Below are 17958 nucleotides of genomic sequence, written 5' to 3' on the forward strand. Positions count from 1 at the left end.
TTACTGGATCTAGAGTTTCATCTTTTCCATTGTATGTCCTATAGTCAGGGTGATAACAGTGTTTAGCCTTTCAGACTTAGGAGTATACATTTAAGGCTCCCCTAGTCTTTGGCGTCCTAGCTCATTTCTTCGTATCACTAAATAACACTCTGTTGTGTGAGTGCACCAGACAGTTGGAGTTTGTTTCTCCATTCACCTACTGAAGAGCATGTTGATTGCTTCCAGTCTTGGGGCAATTATGAATGAAGCTGCTATAAACATTCCCGTGCAGGTTTTTATGTGGACATAAGTTGAACTTGTAATGTTGAAAAGAAGAAACCCCAAGTGCCAGTCATTTGTTTTGCCTTAACATTCTGTAATATGGACATTCGGAATTTACTTGATTTTTCTTCTCACCCCACAGATTTTTAAAAAATACAATGTCTAATGGTTATGAAGACCACATGGCCGAAGACTGCAGGGATGATATCGGGAGAACGAATTTAATTGTCAACTACCTCCCTCAGAACATGACCCAGGATGAGTTACGGAGTCTGTTCAGCAGTATTGGTGAAGTTGAATCTGCAAAACTCATTCGGGATAAAGTAGCAGGTAAAGGAACTGAGAGGGTTTGTAGGGGGTACTTGGGGCCATCCCGCTAAGTACTGTCTTCTTTGTCTGTGGCTCTCCAGTGTTCCTCGGGGCAGAAGAGTTGCAGTCTTGAAATGACGGTTGTCAAGTTTCGTGGTTATCTCAGACTATATTTTGCCACCGCCCTGGTGTCCAATTGGATATAGGTTCCCCAAAAAGGAAAAGCTCGTAAGGTAGAGCGTGTACAAAGTGAGATGGTGGGAGGGGAGGGAAGATGAGAGGACACCAGAAATGGTGCCTGAGAGCTGGAAGAGACCAAAGAATGACAACCTAGCCTGGCTCTGTCCCATGTATGGAAGGGACTCTGGCCCAGGCAGGCTCATTCCCATCTTCCCAGGTCCCTATGCATGGTCAGACCCGTGGCAGGACATGGAATATCTCCGTGTGCAGCCCTTCCTTGGTTCTGGGCTGTGCTGTTTACTATCACTCCATCAACTAAAACATCTGAAACACACTGAGATTTAACCCTTGGGCTGGAGCAGGGCCACAGAGCTGCAGGCAGGCTGTAAAATTGGATACCGGCTGAAAGCATCGCTCTTCCAGTATCTCCATGTGTGACCTCTAAGCCTCTGTCCCCAGATATAAAGTAGGGATGGTGGCTCCTACACCCTGATGCTTACCTACCTCATAAGGGTTTGCAGACCCCTGGGAAGGCCATCCTTACAAACAGCATGCATTCTGAGAGCGTGATTTCAAGGAGAAAAACACGGAAAAATCAGGTGCTATAAAAGCACTTCCTTCCTTTTCTCCCCAGGGAGGAGCATTGTTTTAGGGGGCTGTCCTCCTCTTCTTCCTCTTCCTCCTCCCTCTCTCCTTCCTTACCTTCTTTCTCCCCTTCTTCTCCCCACTCCCATCCTCTTCCTCCTCCACCCCTTGTTTCTCTCTCCTCTGCTCTGGTGAGCTGAGAATTGGGCATCTCCTCCTCCTCCCCTCCCCCTTGCCCCTTGCTCTGACTGCCACCCTGGCTTGTAGGATTATGATTCCTACACTGAAAACTAATTTAAAAGTTTAAAAAAAAAACTTTATTATGGAAATAAGATAATATCTTGTTTTCTGGTCTACATAAAAGTAGAGTAATATATTGAACTCCATGTACCCATCGTCTTACTTCATCAACTCTCAGCTTTTGCCAGTAACCTGAAGATACCTGTTTCTGGGATAAGTGCTATCAAGGCTGGCTAACTGCTGTATATGGAATTAGTTCATCAGAGGGGGCACTGACTTCAAAAGTCTTTTGAGGACTCTTCCAATTCTGAGTTTGTGATTTAATAAACAGGAATAAATAGGAATTGCAAGTAGTACATTGAACTGTTCAGTAAGTTGAACAGTGTTAGAATGTTCTAGAAGCCATTATCTTTCTCCTGTTTCAGGAGACCATCCTGCATAAGAGTGCTTGTTCAGAAGTGTTTTAAAATTCTCTATGCTACTAACAGGTTTTGCCTTTCCCCCTTACGTTCTGGTGAAAGGGGATTTTTAGCCCCATGGATATTCCTGAGCATTGCGGTCCAATTTTGCGAGCATTCTCTTGGTACCTGACTTCTTTGTTCACTGGTTGTGGTTTTTCAAAGGAATGTGAACTATGCTATTAGGAACACCTAGATTTGACAAGATCAGTCCAGAGAGAACTGGTTTCGGGAATGAGGTAAAAGCAGCAAAGTATAATTTGGAAATTATTTTAGTTCAGAGATAAACTTTTCCTTCTCTTTGGGCAAGATAAGTGTAGTGTAGCAAAGAGTTGTGGAGTATGTGGTCCTAGGCTTAAATCTCAGTGTCTTGCGGGTGGTTCCTTAAATTGAAAGATTGTACCTTCACAAGAAGCTTACTGCACCCCCACTTCTGTCCTCCTGCCACTGGTGTGTGTAAACCTCACCGGCTGTACTGCCCTTTGTCCTCTGTTATGCTGCACAGGCACCGATAACGTTCGTCCAGCTGCTTCCTCCTCAAAAGGCTGAGGATGTCCACCCCAGAGAGAGTCTTGCAGATAGGTAGACAGGTGCCCCATGGACTCCAGTTCCTAGCTGAGCTCAGCCTGCCACACAGGCATCTCTGGCCCCCATAGCAAGTACAACAAACCCATCTGCACCCTTCACTCTCAGCCCTCCCACCTCACAGTGAAAATAACACCCATCTCCACCTCTGTTGCATCCCTTCCCTTCTCCACCTCTGCTCCATCCTTTCCCTTCCCAGCATCCTGGGAACCTCGTGTTAGGCAGGTACCTGCTTGCCTGAGTCTCTCTCTCTCTCTTTTTTTAAGATTTTATTTATTCATGAGAGAGAGAGGCAGGCAGAGGGAGAAGCAGGCTCCATGCAGGGAGCCCAACATGGGACTCGATCCCGGGTCTCCAGGATCACGCCCTGGGCTGAAGGCAGCACTAAACCGCTGAGCCACCCGGGCTGCCCTGCCTGAGTCTCTTCGAGATCACCTCATCAGGATTCAGACATGCTCAAGTGTCTGTTCTCTTTAAGAGAATCCTCGCTAAGGTTGCCTGTCTTCCTCTAGTTTCTCTACTTGAGCACCCCTGCCAGTTGGAACGGGATAATTCTCAGGGCGGGAGGGGTATTTTGTGTACTGCAGAATGTGGGGTGGCATCCCTTCCACTTGCTAGATGGCTGTGATATCTTCTGAGTCGTGACAACTAAAAAATGCCCCTAGACGTTGCCAGGGGTCCCCAAAAGCCTCCCCCCTCTCCCCGCTAGACCCGCTTTTCTAGCTGTTGTCCTCCCTCCTTTCCCACTCACAGAGCCATCAGTTAACTGTCTTCTCTTCCTTCTGGAAGCTTCTTCCACTCTTGGCTTCCATGAACCACCTCCCTGGCTTTCTCCCACCCCTGAGGCCTTGCCTTGCCTTACCTCTCTTGCAGCTCTTTCCCAGCCATTAACTTAGATGGTCCTTAGGGTTATTCCCAAGCTGCTGCTTCCTAAGCCTGCCCTGTGGAGAGTGGAGGCATCATCACAGCTTCACTTTACCCTCAGTCTGGTGTCTGTGTCTCTACGAGAAAGCTCTCTTAAGCTTTAGACCCCTCAACCCCTCAAATTCAGTGTTTTCCAACCTGACCTGTTCCCAGTATCTGCATCTTAACAAAGGACACCAGTGTTCACTCAGCGACTCCATTCAGAAACCTAAGCATGACCTTTGACATGTGTCCCTGACACTTATCCTTCTGGATGCTTCCATACCTTTTCCTCCAACCGCCCCCACCACAGATCCAAATGAGGCCACATTGTCTTCTGCCTGCACTGGTATTCTGGCCTCCTAACCAGCCACCCATATTTCCTCCAGATGGTTCCCTTCACCGCAGCAAGTATCTAACACCCCACATGTGACCCTGTCTTTCACCTGCTTTAAAACTCTCAGTTCCCAGGCCCTGCTTGCTTTAGGACACCTTTCCTGTCCCAACCATGTCAGCATCAGATGCTCCCCGTCTGGGTTCCCATAGCAATTGAGCAGATGGCAGGGTGGGTTTCCACATTGCACTGAAGTTAGAACTTTCTGGTCCAGTAGGTCCATATGGTTTTCAGAGGCAGGAACCCTATTAGATCCCTAGATATAGCCATAATCAGTGCTTGTTGAATGAATGAGTGAATGAATGAATGAATGAATGAATGAATGAGTGAGTGGGTGGATCTAGTGGGGGAAGAATGTTGACCAGCACAGACATTTATTTGCTCAGCAAACAATTACTGAGTGCCGGCCATTGGCCAGGCACTGGTGACAGGAGCAGTGAGGAAGGATGGTGGCTGGGATGCCGGGAATGTTTGACATGCTGGCCTCAAGATTGAGAGTGGTTCTAGCTGCCAGGCCCCAGCCCCTGTGTTGGGGATGTGCATTTGTTGCTGCCTGTTCCATACACAGTTCCTAGCTGGCCCTACTGTACAGCGCTGCCCTGCTCTCTGGCCTGGTGCCATATGACCCAGGAGCCAGCCTCCACCCTCCTAGACTGTCTGTCGTGCTAGCCACTTGGTCCTCGGCCTCCAGCCCATTCACTTCTGGCTCATTGCCATGCACCTCTGGTCAAGATAAAGCCCACACCCTTGCCCGCAGCCCCCAAGTCTCCTGGGACCTGTCCTCCTCCTCCCCAGCCACTGTGCTCTTCACTCACCCTCCTCTTGGGCCGGACTGAGCTACTTCTCATTTCCCAGACACGCCCTGGCTCTTACAGTCTTGTGATTTTGCAAATACTATTCCCTCTGCGAGAAAGCCTTTCCAACCAATCCAGCCTGACCACTTTTTTTTCTTAACATGATTCACCTTTGTTCCTTATAGAAACAAAACCAAGCATAAGACAAGAAGAAAGAAAAGTTTAAGTTACTCAAAATCCTGTTAGCTTTTTGGTTCGTGCCCTTCCATACTTGTTTCTTCCCATATTTGTGGTCATAAGTAACCATGTGCTTTTAGAAAATGGGCTCGCACCACCCAAGCTGTGCGAGAAACTTTGCTTCCTGTACCTGTGAATGTTTTTCTGTCACTGAACATAGCTACCTCACCAGAACAGTTACACAGGGTCCTGTTGTATGGAGGTTCTGAGTTTACAACAGACTGGAACCATTTTTCCATGTTTATAAACCCCACTGAGATAAATGTCCTGGTGCAAGTCTTCACTCATTGGTGGTTTCCATTGGAAGTCTTCGTGGAAGTAGACGGGAGAGTGTGTACCCTCTTGAACCCGATCACCAGTTTGTTGTTGTTGTTTCTTAGCATTCTTTATTAATTCATTTGAGAGAGAAAGAGTGTGCATGCACACAAGCAGGGGGGAGGAGCAGAGGGAAAAGTAGAAGCAGACTCCATGCCGAGTGGGGAGCTCGTTGTGGGGCTCGATCCCAGGACCCTGAGATCATCACTGAGTGGAAGGCAGATGCTTGACCAACTGAGCCACCAGGTGCTCCCTGATGACTAGTTTATACTCATCCTGCCCAGCCCTACCATCCCCTAGGCCAGAGGGGTTTCTCATCTCTCCCAGCCTAAGTGAAAAATGGCATCTGATTGGGGTGGTCATTCACTTCCTAGTGACGATCATGTGGTTTCACATCTTTCTTTACTGGCTGTTCATACTCTTATGAAATACCCTTCTTGTTCTTTGTCTGTTTTCTTTGGGGGCATTACTGTTTCTGATTTATTATCCCTCCTCAAGACCTAGCCTCTCTCCCCGCCGTGAAGTCTTCCCTTAGTCCCCCACAGACATTTAAAAGAAGAATTTGACTCTACCTACCCTCTTGTGCCACAGGGAAGGCCTTGTCTGCAGGGTGCTCCCCTCCCCCAGCCACCCACCCCAGGTCGATTGGAGAAACATTGCATCTGGCTGCTCCAGTTGGCGACTGTAATAGGAGATGCCAGGGCATCATCTCTTGGTTTTGACCTTGTCTAGAGAGAGCAATGTTTGGAAAAGCACTGGTTTTGAGGCTGCCCGGGAGGGCATGGAGAGCGCTTCCCACGGAGGCAGTCTTGGTATTGCTGACTTACGGCAGCACCTGCTCCCTAGGAGAAAACACATGTCTCAGGTCCCACCCAGGCCCACTCAGTCAGCCAGTCCAGGGTGTTCACACATGTGATTTAACCTTCTTGGAGGAAGGGCAGTGCCAGGGCAGGAGCAAGTTAGAGATGCAGAGCTCTTCTGCAGGGTGGGGATTGTAAGCTGGGGAGGAGCACAAGTTGGGGGCAGCGTTGGCCTCTAGGATACCCCTCAGCCTCAGGCCCAGAGTTTATTCATGCTTCCTCCCTGGCAGTTCTCTCTTTTCTCTCTCTCATCTTCCTGCCCCTCTCCACCAGATCTCCCGTCCTGGGCTTCTGTTTGCCCTCACCCACCAGCACGGACTCCAGCCAGGCCCTGCCCTCCTTAAGCTCCAGTGGCCTAGGCATTGCCCTTGTGTACCCCTGTTTCCCCACCACACCTCAAATCTTCCCCTGGCAGGGCTTATCTTCCACTGTCCTAAATGAGGAGGGGGCAGCACCTGATACACCTTCATGGCATCGATTCTAGCAGGCTCACTACCTCTAGGAGATAGGAAAATCATCTGTAAGGAGATTGGAAGTACGCCTGCCTGACATCTTGGGTCCTCAGGCTGAGGCGGGCCCTAGGGAGCTGTGTCATTACCCTGCATGGCGTGTAGACCCTGTTAGAGAAACAGCAACTTGGGGGCTGCTTTGGGAAGTGAAGGCCTTCCTGTAGGTGCCGGCTCTGAGCACACCAGCAGGCTTCTACATAGCTGGAGAGCCCCATTCTCCTTATTCACTTGCTGCAGCAGCAGCTCTCAACCTGGGCTCCTCACTGAAATCTCTGAGGAGCTTTAAAAAGTACTGAAGCCACGGCCACTCCTACCCCACCCACCCCCATGTCGACATCATTGGTTCAGGTTATGACCTAGACAGTGATAGTTTTTAGAAGCTGCCCTGGTGATTCTAGCAAGCAGCCAAAGTAGAGAACAGTTGGCTTATGACAAGCAGCTGGGTGGAGGCGGGGACCTGGCACTGTGTTAAGGCAATTTCACCTAATGGCCTTGAAGGTCCCCATGAGGGGACCCCCTTCATTCCTCAACTGCCTTCCCTCCCACTGCACTTAGGTATGCACCACAGAGGGTTGCATAGACTCTGAGGGGACAAGGCCAGCCCCGAACAGGGTGTGCAGAGATCCCTCCCCACACAGCTCCAGGCTGCAGAAGGCCCAACCCGGAAGTGTTGGTGGGGAGCTACTCTCTGACACTTCGGGAAACTCAGCCCTCTCTCATCTCCCCACTGCAGCAGCCCATCTGCAGGTCCTCCTGTTGGGTCTTCCTGGTGAATTTATACTTGGCCTAGGTCCCAGGCCCTGCCCAGTGGCCTGGCCCCATTCCACCCAGCAGCCACCTCTGGGCCATTCCCCAGCTCATTTTGTTCAACTGCGCTGGCCACCTTTCATTTCCTGGAACACGTCAAAGTCTCCTCTGCCTCACAGACTTGGCACTTGCTCTTCTGTCTGGACTACTTGTCCTCAGCCATCTCAAGGTCTTATTGCAAGCATTAGCTCCTTACAGGGCACTCCTGCCTGCCCTGTCACCACGGGCCTGTCCCATCAGTCCCTCTCACACCACCGTAGGGATTGTCTTCATAGCACCTGGGTGGCAATTTTGTTCATTGGTTTCTTGCTGCTTTGCTCTGCAACTTGCCCACTGGGATGTGACATTCACTAAGGCATAGACTGTCCTCCTTCGTGATCATCATCAAACTTGGCCAGCCTGCGAGGCCTGACACATAGTAGGTGTTCAGTTAATACTTGTCGATCCATTGATAAAAACCAGAGGGGGAGCAAGCCCGGGAGGCAGTGGCCATCTGAGGGTATGTGACTTCCTGGGTGACATTGGCAGGTGTGGGCAGTAGGTGGTCAAGGAGGCCACCCAGGAAGAATGTGACTGAGACCAGAGCCGAAAGCAGAACCTTGGGGGCCATCTTGATGGGATGAGTAGAAGACTAGGAGCTTGAGGAGGGACAGTTGGGGAGAAAGAAAACCCAGAGAGAAAGAACCTGGCATTGTCATATCTTGGAGGAGGAGGTACCTGTCTGGGGGTGGCACCTGACAGTTGCAGCCTCAGTGAGGGCAGTGCTGGCAGTCTGCAGTGACTACCCTGGGAGCCAGCCAGGGCCGCCGAGCACCAGGGAGGAAAGGCATCAGGAAGCATGAACAGAGTAGGACTCATGTTTATATGCTGACAGGAGCCAGCTGCAGCTGAGATGCAGGAGCATGGCCTGGGCACAGGTCCTCATCAGTGTCTGGTCTTCCCTAGCAGGGCTTAGGCCACCGGCAGCGAAGGAGACAGGTAGTCCAGGTTTGGGGTTAACCTAGGGGAAGAACAGAAAGATAAGACCTAAGTAAGGGTTGTACTGACCAAACTGGCAGAAGAACCCATCCCGGGGCTGGGCCACCAGGCTTCATGGCCTGGGCACAGTGACAGATGGGCAGAATGGGGATCGGAGAGTAAAAATCCCAGCAAGCCTGTAGTTTGGTTGGGAATCCATACCACAGACATTCTGTATTCTCAGCTTTTTAAAAAAGATTTTATTTGTTCATGAGAGACAGAGAGAGAGAGGCAGAGACACAGGCAGAGGGAGAAGCAGGCTCCATGCAGGAAGCCCAATATGGGACTCGATCCCGGGGACTCCAGGATCACGCTAAACCGCTGAGCCACCCAGACGTCCCATTCTCCACTTTAACGTTTGTAGTCTGGACTGTTTGAGGGGCCATAAAGTTCCCAGCCTGAGCCAGTTGTAGTTGTTGCCCTGTGTTCTAAACTTTTGAGCCTTGACTCTCCTGCTAGATGGGCCCGGGCCCCACAGCCCTGCTGCTCCGAGGTCCTCACTGTCCACGGCTTAGGAGTTAAATCTCAAACTCGTGCAGTTTCATTTCACGGGTTAATGAGTGTATGAGTATAGAGGGTCAGGTTTGGGTTTTGTTTCTTTAAAAAAAGAAAGTGGCCCGTGCAGATCTGCAACCAGTTTGTGTAGCTACCCTGCCCTAGAGGAGGGAGAGGATGCCTCCACAAGGCACTCCTTTGGCGTGGGCTTTGCACTAACTTCCTTCCGAAGCCTACAGTTTGGAGGCTAGGGGTGACTCCACAGTGGAGAAACCTGGCAAACAGCCTCAGCCAGGGGTTCCAAGTCAGCATCAGTCGTGAGAAGTCATGGTATCAGCACATACCCCTGATACAATGTCAGGAGGAGGGCACTTCACTCTGGGATCTTCCCCCCAATACCCATCACCCCGGCCTCCCCATGAGAGAAACATCTGATGAACTCCAGCTGCAGGAGATTCTACAGAATTTCTGACCAGTCCTTGAAACACTCAAGGCCATCAAAAACGAGGAAAGTCTGAGAAGCTGTCCCAGCTAAAAGCAGCCTAAGGAGTCGTGATGACTACAAGTCCTGTAGGATCCTGGATGGTCTTCCGGGACAGAAAAGACCATTAAGGGAAAACTAAGGCAATCTGAATCAAATGTAGACTCTAGTTAACTAGCAGCCTATCAGTACTGGTTCCTGAATTGTGACAAATGTCCCATCCTGGTGTAAGATGTTACAGGGGAAGTGGGCTCTATGGGAACTCTCTGTATTCTCTTTGTAACTTTTTTTTTTTAAGATTTTATTTATTTATTCATGAGAGACAGAGGGAGACAGAGACACAGGCAGAAGGAGAAGCAGGCTCCACGCAGGGAGCCTGACATGGGACTTGATTCTGGGTCTCCGGGATCACACCCCGGGCCAAAGGCAGGCGCTAAACCACTGAGCCACCCGGGCTGCCCTCTCTTTGTAACTTTAAATCTAAAAAATAAAGTTGGGGGTTTTTGGTTTGTTTTTAAGAAGGAGGGAAAACTGGGTTAGACTCTTCTGGGTTCTGCATCTCATTATCCGCCAGAGGGTCTGGGATCAGCTGGCACCCGGGGATGCCACCTCATGTGGCTCAAGACCTGGTCCTGTTTTTTACCTGCTTGTTGTTGCCCTCCACCAACCCAAGGAATAGGGCAAAGCTCACCACTCTCTCTGTGTGCCTACAGCAGTGCCCAGCACTCAGGGGCTGCCCACTAGTGCAGCCTGTGAATGAGTAAGAGGTGGGCATGTTGGTTCTCTTCTCTGGGCCTCCACCCTCCCCTCCTATAGTGAAAGGACAAGGCTCCTTTCACTCAGCCCCTCAGCCTTTGCTTCTCCCTGGGCCTCCTGGGAACCCGTGGCCTCTCCCTTATTAGACTGAGTCCCTCCTGTGGCATGCAGGTGGTTGTGGTCACTCACAACTTGGATAATTCACAAAGGAGAGATGGGGACACCTACCTGTAATCCTGGGTGTCTCTCATAATCTTTACTTCCCCAGATTTCAGCTGGTGCTGCTGCCACCATGGAGGCTGCCGCCAAGGGGGGCCCTGGAGACTTGGCCAGGGCAATGAAGGCAGGTGCACAGCTGGGCTGGGACAGGACATCTGTCAGCTCCAGCTTCTCCTGTGCTCCCTGTCATCTGCTTTTTAGCTGACTTGTATGTTTGGGAAAGTAAGGGACCCAACACTGGGTGGCACCAGAGCCCAGCAAGCCTTCCCACACTCCTAGCACAGTGGTGGAGAAACACCTGGATGCAGATAGCCAGTCACCCTCCCGCCCTCTGTACCTGTCTTGCCCAGTGGTGACCATCCTGTCCTTGCCTTTGGAGTCCCCACATCTCAGCCAAGGGGACTGATTGTCATCGTTGCTTTGGTAATATTTCTACGGGGTACCATTAGTAACATGGTGCTTCTTCTTTTTTTTTTTTTAAGATTTTATTTATTTGTTTATTTGAGAGAGCATACACGCATGGGGGGAGGAGCAGAAGGAGGAGTGGGAAAGGGAGAGAATCCCAAGCAGACTTCATGCTGAGCCTGGAGCCCACCATGGGGCTTGACATGGGGCTCTAGCTCATGACCCTGAGATCATGACCTGCATCAAAATAATGAGTTAGATGTTTAACCACCTGAAAGCTGCCTAGGCACCCTGCATAGCGTTGCTTTTTAAAAAGTTCTTTAAAAAAAACTAACAAAGGTAACATTTGTTCAATGTAGAAAATTTACACGAATTGGCTGAAGAAATGTAACAAAAGCCGGTATAGATTGTGACCACTGGTCTCTAACCCCACTACCCGGAGGCCTTGGCTTTTTGCGAACTCCTCTTTCTGAACCCAGTCAGTCGTCGCCCTGCTTACCCTCCCTGGCTGTTGGCTGGCTCACCATTGTGCCCGTGTTCTCCCACACAGGGCACAGCCTGGGCTATGGTTTCGTGAACTACGTGACTGCCAAGGACGCAGAGAGAGCAATCAACACGCTGAATGGCCTGCGGCTCCAGTCAAAAACCATTAAGGTAAAGAGCTGCCGTGGCCACTTGGCCCCGGCCTGGGTGAGCGACCCCTTTCCCCATCTGTCCTTCATCGTCACCGTCAAGGAGACTGGGGGCATGGCCCCTCCTCAGAACCCCGGTGCTTCGGGGGTGGCTGGCGTGCTTCCTCTGCTCAGTGAAAGCACTGCATGGCAGACACGTGTTGGGCGGTGGCCGCCCCGGGCCTCGATGAGGCCTCTCAGCCTCCTCAGCTCTACAAGCAAAGGGATGGTGGCCATGGAGGGCCCCTCAGTGAGGGCAGCCCCCTCCTGGGCCCAGGCTGTGCTGTCCTCGTGCTGAGCAAGTATTTGTCCAGCCTCCCCGTTACTGCCCCGTCACAGCCAGCGTGTTCATCCGGTTAGCAGCTGCATGTGGAGCAGCTGGTGGGTGTGACAGCAGCAAACAGATGGGCTCCCTGCCCTCGTGGAAGGCCCGTGCCTGTATATGTGCATGCGCATGTGCAAGTAATGAACCCCAAATCTGAAGGTCACATGTGGCAGAGGTACAGGGTGGGGGGACGTTCTGTGGGGTGGCTTCACTTTGGTGACTTGAGTGACATGGAGGGAGCCCTGCAGTGCGGCCTGGGGGGAGCCTCAAGCAGAACGTCACCAGGGTCACTCCCAAGGCAAGGGCTGTGGCCGCTTCCTGGGAAGAGTCGGCAAGCCCCCCAGGCCTCACAGGATAGCTTCTTGTTTTCTTCTCAGGCTGCTCTTCCTTAGCGCCCCCTCGTTTTCTCAGCCTGGAGCCCCGCTCCTCCTCATCCCCACCTCCATTGTCTGTCTGCCGGCACCTGTGATCTTGGGCAGCTCCAGACCCAATCAGAGACTAACTTTGTGTGTTCCGGACTTTTACTCCCTGCTGAGTGCTGAGTCCTCCTTTAGAATCTGTGTCCTCCCACTGTCCCAGGCTGGTCCCCTGACCTAGCTCCCTGCAGCAGCCTGGCAGGCGCCATGCCTGCCAGCATCTCCCTCGACAGGAAGCCACTTGGAATGAGACTGTGCTCTTTGAGCCTTTGGACCTACCAGATCTCCCACCCCATCTCCCATCCTGATTCATGTGGGTGTCCAGAAAGGTCCCTCTTGGGACCTGTTCCATGGCTGGGCTTCCTAAGCTTCCCTGGGCATCAGAACCCTGTGGGGTGCTTGTATAATAAAGGTTCCCAGGGTGTGGACATGGGCTCCCAAGTCACACACTTAGGGGTGGCCCTGAGAGCCTGTATTTTTTTCCCACCTGCTAAGGAAGTCTTACAGTCTGGCTCTTGACAGCACACGCTCCGTTGGGAGGGTGCTGGCATGCTAGCACATCAGATGATGCTGGCATGCTACTGGAACCATAGGTTGGTTATCCCCAAGATTGAAGCCCCACTTACCATGAAAGGCAGGACTTCCAAAGGCTCTTCTGCCCACCCCCACCCCCATCCCCCCACAGGCTCTGAGGTCCCACACCCCAAGGGCCACCTGGATGTGCCTTGACCTTGCCAGCATTCAGTTTGTCCTCTTTGGTTCTAGTGTCACTCCTTGATCTGAGTAGGGAGTGAGGAGTCTCCCTGTCCCTGTGCCCTACAGCAGCAACCCAGGAAACCCCAGGGAGGGGTGTGGAGGCAACAGGCTGAGTGTGGCACAGGTACCAGTCCTGTGTAATTCACATGGCCAATACCTGTCGAGGGCTTATAATGGGCCAGGTCCTTCCATACCTTGTTTCTGTTACCTTCACCATGGCCTGGGAGAGATGATCCCCATTTTAGGCTTGAAGAAGCTGATGTTTAGAGTAGTGACAGGTTTCCCAAGATCACAGAGGTAGAGAGGGGCAAAGCTAGGGTTTGAAATGAGTGCTGTGGCTCTGGGCCTTAACACCGCTGCCAGGCATCTGCCCCAGCCCAATGTGGGAGGTAAACACCAGGAACCAGAACAGTATGACTTTGCTTAGCCGTGAACAGAGCTCGGGAGACGGTGGTGCAGGTAAGCAGGCATTATTAGTAATAACAGCAACTGTTTTTGTCCACTCATTCCACGATTGTTCCCTGAATGCTTGCTATCCACTGCATCAGTTCTACGTGCTGGTGATGCCACAGCAAACACAAAAGTTTTGCCCTCGTCAAGTGTTCTACATGGTTAAATGAGTAAGATATGTAGCATGTCAGTTCAAGATGAATGCAGTGAAGAAACACACAGCGGGAGGGTCTGGGTACTGCTTATGGGCAAAGGGGCTCTGTGGCCCATCAGGTGGTTGGGGACATGTAGTAGTTCCTCAGGGCTGCCATAGAAAAGCATCACAAATGATGTTTGTGTGGGTGACGAGTGTCAGACACCTGAAATTTGCTCTCACAGTCCTGGAGGCCCTAAGTCCGAGATCAGAATGTTGGTTCATTCTGAGGCCATGAGGGAGAATCTGTCCTGGGTTCTCCCCTGCCTTGGGGGTTGCTGGCTATCTCTGGTGTTCCCGGGCTCACAGGAGCCTGTATGTGTCTCTGGCCAATCTCCCCCTTTTTCTGAGGACACGGTTACTGGATGTGAGGCCCACCCTGTTCCATCTTCATGAATTACATCTATGATGACCTTCTTTCCCAATCAAGTCACATGTGTGGTGCTGGGGCTTAGGACTGCAGCATGGGAATATGCTGGGGGATGCGATTCAGCCCTTCACAGGAAGTGTTCTGGAGAATGTGACAGGAAAACCCCTGCTTGGGGCAAGGGAGTAGTGATGCCAAGAGCTTAGGAAAGAGGCTCTAGACCCAGTCATGGACCCTCCCTCCCGGTGCCAGGTGTTCTGGTGCGGTCTCCTGGATGCCGACCTGACTTTGAACTTGATAGTGGTTTGTCATGTTCCTTGAAGAACCTGTTGTTGAAAGGAGTCCAAGCTCATTTGGCCATAAAAGGTGTTTTCTCTCAACTTTGCTGGGGGATGATCAGTCAGTACCAGCTTCCGCACCGCTCTACAAGTGCCACGGTCTTGGTCTTCGTGTCCCACAGTGTCCTTCATTAAAGCCAAGGGCAGGGGCACTGGGTGGCTCAGTGGTTGTACACCTGCCTTTGGCTCAGGTCATAATCCTGGGGTCCCGGGATCGAGTCCCACATTGGGCCCCTGGTGAGGAGCCTGCTTCTCTCTCTGCTTATATCTCTGCCTCTTTCTCTGTGTCTCTCATGAATAAATAAATAAAATCTTTTAAAAAATAAAAGCCAAGGGCAGACCCCCAATGCAGCCCCATCCAGACACATCTGCAAAGGGCCAGATGGGATGGTTCTGGGAGGTAGGCCTGCCTTCCCCCTTCAGCCATCCTGCCTGAAACACAATGCCACAGCCCAGGGCCTTTGGTAAAATGGGACAGCCAACATTTGGAGTCACACCCTCTGGCAAGGGTTTTTACTCAGGGCGATGGTGGTGGTTCTGCAGGCTGGTTGATCAGCCAGGGAGTTCAGGCCCAGGTGTGTGAGAAAGGGCTGACACTGTTCTTTAGAAGTCGAGGAGCATGACTCAGCCCCAGTGGACTGGTCAGCCACCTGCGTCAGTGGAGAAGGGACCGGCGGAGTCCCTGTGGGCCAGGTGGCCTCTATCTCAGGGAACGAATGATGCCACGCCTGGCCCAGGTCTTAGATGCATCACTGAGTGACCACAGCGTTCCTGTACTGTAGGCCTAACCCAGTTGCCTCGGGCCTGGACACAGCACAGGGAAGCTTCCAGGGTATGTGAGGCTTGTGCAGCATCATTTGCGTGGAGGCCACCAGTCTCTGACAGGACCTGGTACCCGAGGGCCTCCTTCCAGTCAGGGCCCCTTCTCTTCTACTCTCCTCGGACGTGCGGTCTCCTTGATCCTCGGCATCTCTGGGGGGAAGCTAGGCTGTCTCTCACCACACATACAATTTCTCTTTCCTTCTCCATCGCCCGCTGGACTGCTTTCTGCTCTACTGGCAGAGGTGGTGTCTGTTGTCCCCTCCTCGGGCCTGGCGTAGGTGTGGAGTCAGCAAGCACACGAATGAAGGGACGCATATGTGGCAGGCTGCTCGTGTGTGTGCTTGGCATGAGGAACCACACCTCTGCCCCTCCTGGTACGCCTGAGCGTTGTGGCCCAAGGACACCTGAGAGCTTGCGCCTGCTTCCTGGTTATGGTTTTAGGCTCCTCGGCTCCTCGGCCTTGTGACCCTCAGGAACACATTATTGGGTGTAGATCCAAATCCCCCACCCTTCTGGAGTTCCCTTCCCTGCCTCCTCCTCCTTTCTAAGCCTCTTAACTCAGTTCTTACTCTGTTGGGTGTGATTGAGTCCCGTCCCTTCAGGCCACCCCTTTGCAGATGGTGGGGCCCCCATCCCAGCTGTTCTTTTCTCATGAGAGCAGGGCTGTAGCCTCGGTCCCATCCCTCCTCCTGGCCATTCACAGCCATGGCCCTGACCTGGGAAAGCACGAAGGCCTGTGCCATTGGCCCCTGAAGGCTCCCCACTCCAGCGCACACACATACTATTTTATCTGAGCCGCTGCAGAAGTTCCTTGCGGGCTTTCTTCAGTTCTGCAAAACAAAGGCCCAAATAGCATGGAGTCATACACTATCTAACACGAGTGTTGGACTGTGGGCTCCCCCAGCAACCCAGGTCCCATCTGGTGGCAAATTTGCCCATTGGTAGGTGGGTGTCACCCTCCAAGTGACATCCAGGTCCCTAACCTGTTGCCCTTTGGGCTCCTCACAGGTAGCACTAGGTCCTGTCCCCAGCCTACTCCCTGCCCAGAAAGGGGTGAGGTCACAGTAGAAGAGACAGCTGGGGTTGAGTTGTGGCCCCATCTCTTGGCAGCCGTGGGCCCTCAGTCTCTTGGCCCTGAGAACCTGAAACATGTCTGCCTCACTGGGATGTAAAGTCCAGGCGAGAAAATGCTACAGGTGTCCAGCTCACTGCTCGGTCCTGGTGAGCTGCTCGCAGGCACTGCTGCGGATGATGAATGTCAGCATGGTTTCTCACCAGAAGGGTGGCTTTTTCTCACCTGAACAGTTAACCCCCTCCCTCGAAGCTTTGGCCACATACCTGCCCTAACCTCAGAAAGTGATTTTGTTTTCAAGGTGTCGTATGCTCGCCCGAGCTCAGAAGTCATCAAAGATGCCAACCTGTACATCAGTGGGCTCCCGCGGACCATGACCCAGAAGGACGTGGAGGATATGTTCTCTCGGTTCGGGCGAATCATCAACTCCCGGGTCCTTGTGGATCAGACCACAGGTACAGAGGGTGGCCCGGATGCAGGCTGAGGCTTTCCTCTAGGCGGGAGCCAGAATTTCCAGAAAGACACATCACTGCTTGAGTTTCAGTATCAGTAGTTACTCTGCCAGGGTGAACAGAATGAAAATGTGAAGACCTTGGTGTTTGCTTTATGAGGCTGGGGAGGTAAGATGGTAGCAAAGCTGCCCCTGTGTTAGGCCAGCGTGTTATGGTGAAAACACTTAGAGATCCTGACACCTTCCTCAAGCACCCACATGGCCCAGCCTGGCTTGTCAATGGGTCACAAAGGCTACCGGTCAGCCTTACACTGCTGTTCTTCTAGCAGGCACGTGGTGTGCAGTGTGGGACAGTCTTCACTCACAATCCAGAGTCCCCACTTTCCACTGGCCTAAAGCCACAGGTGGCTGTTTCTGAGGAGCTGAGCTCCAGTCTCCATGATTCAGCTGCCCTTCCTCAGTAGCACAAAGCTCAGGGAGCTCAAGGCAGTAAATCCCCCCTCAGTGACAATCCTGGCCCCTCCGCCAGCCCTCTTAGGTCATCTCAGCCTGGGACTTTAGCACCTTGGGTTTGGACTTTGGATGAGGAAGGCAGGTGCAGCTGAGCTGAGGACATACCTGCCCCTGGGAGCAGCCCTGTGTGAACCCTGGGTGGGTTGGTCACAGGAAGTCATAACTCTGCAGTGACTTCCTTTCCAAGAGAGCAGCAGCGCCCCCCGAAGGCCACAGAGCAGATCCCAGAGAGCAGGTGGGCTGGGCCTTCCTGGCCTGTGACAGTTGGGGCTGGCGATGCACACACATTCTCTTATGTTCACCTGAGGCCTTGCCACCTGCTCTCCCTTCTCGTACCTGCTCTGGGGAAGCTTGGCTTCCCGTGTGCTGGCCATGCTGCTTGGGCTGCAGTGCTGGGCTAAGGCCTTGCCTTGAGAGGAGTGGACAGCTCAGCTCGGGTCCCCAGGGGCCAAAGGGGGAGGAGGGCCTGCTGGAGTGTGGTCCACAGGTGCAGCTCGCTGGCATTTCACAGGAGACCTGGGAAGTCCTGTGCCTGGTGCAGATACCTGCTCTGTGCCAGGCTGTGCTGGAGGGACAAGGACCACACCGTGGCCTCTATTCTGCACCTTTACTCTGGGGTGGAGATGGGATGGAGTGGGGTAAGGATCCCACTTAACCAGTATCAACCCCTCTGATCTGCAGCAGGATAGTTTCCTGTGATCCCCAAAGCTCCCTTACTTCAAGTGCCAGTTGAGACCACTTCGGCTGGTCAGTGCGTGTGTTTGTCCCCGCCCC

At 52.3% G+C, this 17958-nt stretch overlaps 1 protein-coding gene across 1 annotated transcript in view; it reads left to right on the forward strand.

Annotated features, from left to right (window-relative positions):
* Positions 1–17958, forward strand: part of ELAVL1 (ELAV like RNA binding protein 1) — a 37505-nt gene that overhangs the window by 11842 nt on the left and 7705 nt on the right. Inside the window, exons 2-4 of the mRNA XM_041761224.1 lie at positions 404–591; positions 11361–11464; positions 16522–16675. Coding sequence (XP_041617158.1) covers positions 420–591; positions 11361–11464; positions 16522–16675 — 430 coding nt within the window. The 5' untranslated portion in view covers positions 404–419. The remainder of the gene's footprint in view (positions 1–403; positions 592–11360; positions 11465–16521; positions 16676–17958) is intronic.

The sequence above is a fragment of the Vulpes lagopus genome, chromosome 7 (assembly GCF_018345385.1).
Source record: "Vulpes lagopus strain Blue_001 chromosome 7, ASM1834538v1, whole genome shotgun sequence".
Classification (NCBI taxonomy): Eukaryota; Metazoa; Chordata; class Mammalia; order Carnivora; family Canidae; genus Vulpes; species Vulpes lagopus.